This window comes from Chiloscyllium plagiosum, chromosome 13, assembly GCF_004010195.1.
Source record: "Chiloscyllium plagiosum isolate BGI_BamShark_2017 chromosome 13, ASM401019v2, whole genome shotgun sequence".
Classification (NCBI taxonomy): Eukaryota; Metazoa; Chordata; class Chondrichthyes; order Orectolobiformes; family Hemiscylliidae; genus Chiloscyllium; species Chiloscyllium plagiosum.
The window spans coordinates 56997783-57005455 of record NC_057722.1 but is presented as its reverse complement, the minus strand read 5'-3'; the positions used below and the strand labels follow the sequence as shown (position 1 = coordinate 57005455).

Sequence of the window (7673 nt, the reverse complement as noted above, 5' to 3'; positions counted from 1 at the left end):
GCCATCCTGTAAGCATTCCAAGAATTCCTTTTCTTTGGATCCACTGGCAACATTATTTACCCAGTCCACCTACATATTGAGTCTCCCATGATCACCGTGACCTTGCCTTTCTGACATGCCTTCTCTATTTCCTGGTACATGTTGCGCCCCTGGTCCTGACCACTGTTAGGAGGTCTGTACATAACTCCCACTATGGTTTTTTTGCCTTTGTGGTTCCTCAATTCCACCCACACAGACTCCACATCATCCAACGCTATGTCATTCAGTGCCATAGATTTAATTTTGTTCTTAACTAACAAGGCAACCCCGCCCCCTCTGCCCACCTCCCTGTCTTTTCGCTAAGTTGAAAATCCTTGGATGTTTAACTGCCAGTCCTGACCCCACTGTAACCACGTCTCTGTGATGCCTACGACATCATAATCATTCACGATGATCTGTGCCATTAGTTCGTCTGCTTTGGTATGAATGCTATGAGCATTCAGGTGAAGTGCCTTAATGTTAACTTTTTAACTGACACATTCAGCAATATTCATTTTGTAACAACTGTCCTTGTCTACTTAATTTTCTTTTGCATATTTAGGGAGGTATCCACAGATACAAACATTTTTTGTGCCCTCATTTTAATGTCTCCACTCCAAGGACAAGCTGATGTCCTGACCTGCTGTCAGGTTTACACCCCCCCTTCCAGGACCAACTCCTCAGTGCTCATGGGCAAACCCACATGACAACATCTTTATGTCATTGTACTGCAGAAATCTGAGCTGAAACACCATCAAATGAGGGGTTGATACTTACGATGTAAGCAGCCTGGCTCATCATTTTGCTGGTTCCACCCTGGACAGCATTTATAGATAGTCTGGAGCTCCACACTGTACACCTGTCTATAGGCAGTATAATACCCAGTCCTACAGGTAAAAGGAGAAGTGTTCAATATATCAAACAATTTATTTATTTTAAAGCATCTAACACAATTCAGTTAATCATTGACACCAGTCTTCATCTTGAAACATTAGCAGATGGAATTAAATGTAAGTTTTCACATGTGGCAAGTATTTGTTTTCAGTCTACTGAAAGTGATGTAGGAAAGGGATAAAATAGATAGGGTATGTTGCTCCTGACAACTCATGAGTGGGCATACATCAGAGAGTCCATATTGCAAGGCTGACTTGCACTTGCTCATGCTGTGCATGAGAACACTGCCTGGCACCAAATTATAAAATAGAAACTATTCAGCCAACCAATCTTTGACAGAAACAAAAACTGAAACTGCTGGAGAATCTCAGCAGGTCTGACAGCATACTAGAAGAGAAAGCAGAGATAACATTTTGAGTCCAGTAACTCTTATTCAAAATTTTGGTAGCTAAGAAGAGGTTTTTAAATGCTGTAAATGGGAAGCGGAATGCAAAGATTGAGAGAATAGCAAGATGGAACCCAAAGAGAGAGAGAACCACAATAAGGCACACAAGAGAGTAGATGATAGTTTAGGGAGTAAGGAAAGCTGATAGTGGGGTCCAGAGGTAGATGAAAATGGGTTAGCTGTGCCAAAGGCAGCTCATGTTATGACAAGGCTTGAAATTTAGGGATGGGTAGGATGGTGCTCAAGTTCTAAAGTACTGAATTTCATACTGAATCCTGAAGGCTGCAGGGTCCCCAAGCAAAAAATTCGGAGAAACAAGCTTGCACTAGGAACTACAGGCCAGTTAATCTGCTATCTATCATAGGGAAAATGTTAGAAGCTATTATTACTGAAGTTAAAGTGGGGCGCTCAGACAAGTTCAAGATAAGTAGGCAGAGTCAACATAGTTTTGTGAAAGACAAATCATATTTAACCAATCTGTTTGGAGTTCTTTAGGAACATAATGTGCTGTGAATAAAGGATATTTTATGTACTCTAGATAGATTTCCAAAAGGCATTTGATAAAATGCCACATCCAAGGTTATTGCAAAAAATAGAAATTTGCTGAGTCAGGTGTCACATATTGGTAAGGAGACAAGATTGGTTGGCCAACAGGAAGTACGGGGTAGATATAATTGGGTCTTTAGGAAGATGTAACAAGTGCATATCACAAGGTTTGGTGCTAGGACCTCAATATTTTACAACTTATATAAACAATTTGGATGAAAGAACAGAAGGAGTGGTAGCAAATTTGCTGATGACATAGGTAGGTCAGAAAGAAAACTGTCACAAAAAACATAAGCAGATGTAGAAAAATTGAGAGTCGAAAAAGTGAGTATAATATGGGAACATTTAGCATGTCCATTTTGGCAGAAGAATAAAAAGAAAGCATTTTATCTCAATGATGAGAGATTGCACAACTGAGGTACAGAGAAATTGAAATATCCTCATACATGAATCATAAAGAGTTATCATGCAGGTACAGCAAGTAATTAGGAAAGCTAATATCATGTTTTCATTAATAGCAAGCTTAACTGAATACAAAAATAGGGAGGTTATGTATCAATTATATTGGGCACTATTGAGACTATAACTGGAGTAATGTGTACAGTATTGATCGCCTTATTTAAGGAAAGATGGAAATGGAGATAATTCAGAGAAGGTCCAAACATACCAATGAGATAGGTCATTTGTATTATTAGGAAAAATAGATAGGCTAACTTATATGTATCTAGGTTTACAACAATAAGATTCAACTGGATTAAAAACATAAAAGAACCTGAGGGATCTTAACAGTTTGTATGTGGAGAAGTTGTTTAACTCTTATAGGAGAACCAAAAGCCAGACATGACTTAAAACAGAAATGAAGTAAAATTATTTTTCTTAGTGTTGAGAGTTCCAGGGACCACCTTATGGAAAAAGCTGTGGAGCCAGAGTCCTTGAATATTTTTCAGGCAGATTCTTGCTTAGCAAGAGTGAGGGAAGGTTATGAAGGGAAGACATAAATATGGATTACAAATTAAAATCAAATCATTCATGACTTTATTGAATGGTGAAGAAGGTTAGAGAAGCTGAATGTCATACACCTGTTCCTCTTCAAATATTTGTGTTGAGCAAATTTTGTTTGCACCTCTCCAACAGAACAAAGAGCGTAGCAGTGTCAGCAGGTCTGACGTTATAGTTGAGACATTTCTCCTTCAAAAACTTACCTATCTGTTCATAAATGGCTCATGGTTTCTGCTTCAATCACAAGCTCAATGCACAGACTCAAACCCTTGACATGAAAGTATCCACCTCCTCTCTAACAAAGCCCCCCCCGACGAGAACCTCTCCGTTTTGCTGCCTATCCTCATAATCTAAAACACATCTACCAATTAATTATATTATCTATTTTGTTGTAATAAATTCTCTAGCAGAGAATTAAAAAAAGGGAGATTAAAAAATATTTTGCAAGATATTATACCAGAAAGTGAATTCATGCTCATAAACTAACAGTTGAACATCCATTCTTCACATTCCTGTTGAGAGGAAGCAAAAGAAGAAGTACACAAGGTGTTTCCACACAGGAAAAGGAACATGTTGGATCCTTCATTCCAGATGAACTTCCATGCATGGCTGTGGTTTACTAAGAATGGCAGAGGTCTATAGGCAATCCCAGAGCCTGGTTTTGGAAGGCTCTGATAAGGCTTCTTACGAAAGAAATAAAAAGTTAACATAATGCATGTTACACTTAAAAGGAAAACATAACAATGATGAAATGCTGCAATGAAAATCGTTTTGGCTTGTTTTCGAGCACTGCTAGAAAGTGCACAGCTTCCCTGATGTCCCAGTTCCTAAAGGTCAGAAAGCCACAAAGTAAAAAAAAAACTTAGTTTAAATCTCTGGTCTGTACTGAGTTATATGAAATCTGAATTTCAGCCAAGAAAAAAAAGCAAAAATGGTAACAGTGATAACTTTTATAAAGGTGTCTGGAGATGCACAAGGTCTGCATCAATTCAACAACATTTTACTCACCTCCTTTCATACCCTACACACCACCGTTGTGCAGCACATCCCTGTTTCCACACTTTAACCATTCGGGTGAAGGCTTGAACACACGGTTGTCTGTGTCCCACCATGGCCAGTTCCTGCTCCATACACACGTGTGGCCTGCAAGAACATTAACAATGGGAGTTCATAGTGTCATATTGATGAATTTATACTTTTTATTTCAGGCAGTATTTGAACAGTCTCCTTTCCCTTACATAGAAAAAAATCTGAATTACTCCATTAAATTGCAACCTCTCAACCATTTGCAGGTTTTCTTTACATTCTTATATTAAAAGGTATTGGTTCTAATTCCCTTTATATAGTAAGGTACATAAAAGACATGAAGGATAAATCCAAAATTAGTTTATACCTTTTAAGTGGGATGTAATTTCAAGACTTCCTATTTGTCCCTAAATAATTGAGAAATATTTTGTATCGGAGGTGAATTCATTGTTTTTTTTTGTAAGAAACACAACTACTATTTTCAGCTTTTCCAGGCAATTTTTATTAAATGCCATCTATGAAAGGTACCTAATCCTGATTTGAAAGCCACCAAGCAATCTTTTCTCCAAGAGTTATCAAAAGATGAGACAAATATGGTCCTTTAAACAGTAACTTGACACTGCTGAGGAGGGCAGTATATGAGGGTGCACCATCTAGTGGAGATGGTGTGCCTGACAATCTTGGTTTACAATTCTATTGCATGCGCATTGTAGTTACTGTAAATAAATCAGGCTTCACTGCAGCTAATTTTGTGTGTTGGCCACTCCAGGTAGCTCTAGTAATTCCTTGAGAAATGAGTGCTTGGTAGAAATTATATTCAGTTAAATTACATTATGGCTTATCCCAAGATTTAGTCAAGTCAATTCCTTTAACTTGCAAATAACCCCGTTCATGAAGAGTGGTACAAAATTCACTGACATGGTTTTATAATTTCATCCAATTTGATAAGTTACTACAAGTGAAGCAAAGTACTGCCAATGTCAGATCTGAATTAAAAACAGAAAGTGCTAGAGATACTCTGTAGGTCTGGCAACATCTGTGGAGAGCGAAACAGAGTTAATGTTTCAAGCCTGATGAGACTCTTCTTTGGAACTGATAAGTGAGATATTTGACCAAGTATAATGTATTGTACCCACAGATGTTAGTAAAACATGTATGGATGTAGGACTGCTCTTGTAATCCCAACTGTTTTAAAGCAAATCAAGTCCTTTTGATACTTTTAATTTAAACAAAATTGTAATATCAAATCACAGCAGTCAATATGGAAAAAAATAAGGTTCCACAAGCTGCATTGTGACAAATGAGCAAATTATTTTGTAAAACGATCTAGTTGAGAGATAAATGATGCCCAGGATAATGGTAGAATTCTCTTGCACTTCTTCGAAGTTAATAAAATTGCCTGGAAAAGCTGAAAACAGTAATTGTGTTTTTTACAAAAAAACAATGAATTCACCTCCGATACAAAATATTTCTCAATTATTTAGGTACAAATAGGAATCATTTACATTCATCTATTAGTGGGACCTGAGTTTTACATCTCATTCAAAGCAGCACTGAAACACTCACTCAATTGTACATATAGTGTTGTAAATCAAAACATCAGCCTAGTTATGTGCTCAGGTTTTTAGTCAACCTACAGCATTCAACGTCTGAGTTGAGAATGCTCCACTGAATCCCAGCTATTATATGAGTCAGTCAACAATATACATAGCATTATTTCTATTGTAGCAACATAGAAATAGGACATTCAGCCAGTAGATCCATACCAATGTTTATGGTTAAGTTTCTCTCCAGAACTAGAAAAGGCAGTTCTGACAGAGTCTGAAAAGCCAGGCACTTAATTAAAATGCAGCAACTCAAAAATAATCTCTAGAGTACTACCTGAGCCTCAGGCAAATTGGCATAGAGCAAATAACATTTGTGAAATGAATGTGGATTTGGAAGACTGAAGTGAGAGATGGGGACACTGCATCAGTGCTGAGGAAATTGGAATCTGTCCTGTTACCAAACAGCACTGGAACTAATGTTTTAATCAACCCAATAGCAAGGAAAGTGGAGAGAGTCTTAAATTAAACTGGGAGGTGAGGAATCACGTAGGGATCAACTTGAGACAGCAGAGCAAATTAGTAACATGGAAATGAAGATTGGAGAATGGCGTGGAGCCAGAGAGAGAAGGCTGTGAGAATTCACTGAAACAGTCAATACTATATGTAGCAAAGATAACAAAAAGTCAAAAACAAAAGGCTCTATATCTGAATGCATATTGTATTCATAACAAAATAAATCAAATGATACCATACATTGGAGAAAATAAATATAATTTGATAGCCATTAGAGAGACCTGGTTGCAGAATGACAAGGACTATGTCCTAAATATTGAGGGTTATTGACAATCAACAAGATAGCAATAAGAATGGAGCAGGAGCACAACATGTCATTGGTGCAGTAATTAGAGCTGGGGTTGGTTCAGATCAGGATGTAGAATCAGTTTGAGTGGAGATGAAGAATACCAGGAGAAAGAAGTCATTAGTGACAGCGGTGTACAGGCCTTCAAACAGTAGCAACAACACAGGATGAAGTACAATAATAGAAATATTCTGTATTTGTAAAAAAGACATGGGGTCATTTTAATCCACATAGAAACTAGAAAACTCAGATTGACTATCATGGCCTGGCTCAGGAATCCTTAGAATGCTTTCAAGAGAGTTTCTCAGTATAGAACATTCCAGAATTAATCATGGTGCGGTGATATTAGATTTGGAATTGAGGAATTTGGTACAGTGTAATGTGATTGGATTAATTAATGACTCAGATTAAAGGCTGCTCTGGGCAGCAGCAACCACAATATGACTGAACTTTACATCCAGTTTGAAAGGGAAAACCACGGTCCTAATATTGCATTTTTAAACTTAAGACCAACAACATGGGCATGGATTTGAGCTCAACAGAAACACAGCGACAAATAGTTAAGGAGTTAGTTCAGAATGCTCAGATCAAAATTTTCCTCATTGTAGGAATATTCTTAAAGGGGAGGACCCATCACAATGGTTCATAAAAGAGAAGGAAAACATCAAACTTAAGGAAAAAGCATACAATTCCTCAAATATAACTGGCAGGTCAGATGATTGGTCAGAACATTGTGAAAGTGGAAATGTCAAGAGAAAGAAATTAAATTATGAAAGAAAACTAGCTAGAAATATAAAAACGGATTGCAAATGTTCCTACAGGTATCTAAAAAGGAAATGATTAAATAAAGTTACTGTTGGTTCTCCTGAGATTGGGAGTGAAGAGTCAGTAAGATCAAGAGATAAGAAAATAGCAAATTAATTAAAATATTTTCTTTTGGTGTTCAATATACGGAATACAAAAAAAACAGTAATTTAGAGGCAGTGTAAATCAGGAGATGCAAGAAAGATAGGAACTTGGTGAAATTACAATCACCACGGAAGTGGTACTGAGCAACGTGATGGAGATGCAAGCTGATAAGTCTTGATGGACTTCATCCTAAGGTCTTAGAGTCATAGAGATGTACAGCATGGAAACAGACCCTTCGGTCCAACCTGTCCATGCCAACCAGATATCCCAACCCAATTTAGTCCCACCTGCCAGCACCCGGCTCATATCCCGCCAAACCCTTCCTATTCATATACCCATCCAAATGCCTTTTTAAATGTTGTAATTGTACCAGCCTCCACCACATCCTCTGGCAGCTCATTCCATACACGTACCACCCTCTGCATGAAAA

The 7673-nt window shown here is 37.6% G+C and overlaps 1 protein-coding gene across 1 annotated transcript in view; it reads right to left on the bottom strand.

The window, feature by feature from the left end:
• Positions 1-7673, bottom strand: part of LOC122556083 (multiple epidermal growth factor-like domains protein 6) — a 297520-nt gene that overhangs the window by 274168 nt on the left and 15679 nt on the right. Inside the window, exons 2-3 of the mRNA XM_043702517.1 lie at positions 3911-4045; positions 796-905 (exon numbers count right to left, since the gene is read on the bottom strand). Of these exons, the coding sequence (XP_043558452.1) occupies positions 796-905; positions 3911-4045 (245 nt within the window). The remainder of the gene's footprint in view (positions 1-795; positions 906-3910; positions 4046-7673) is intronic.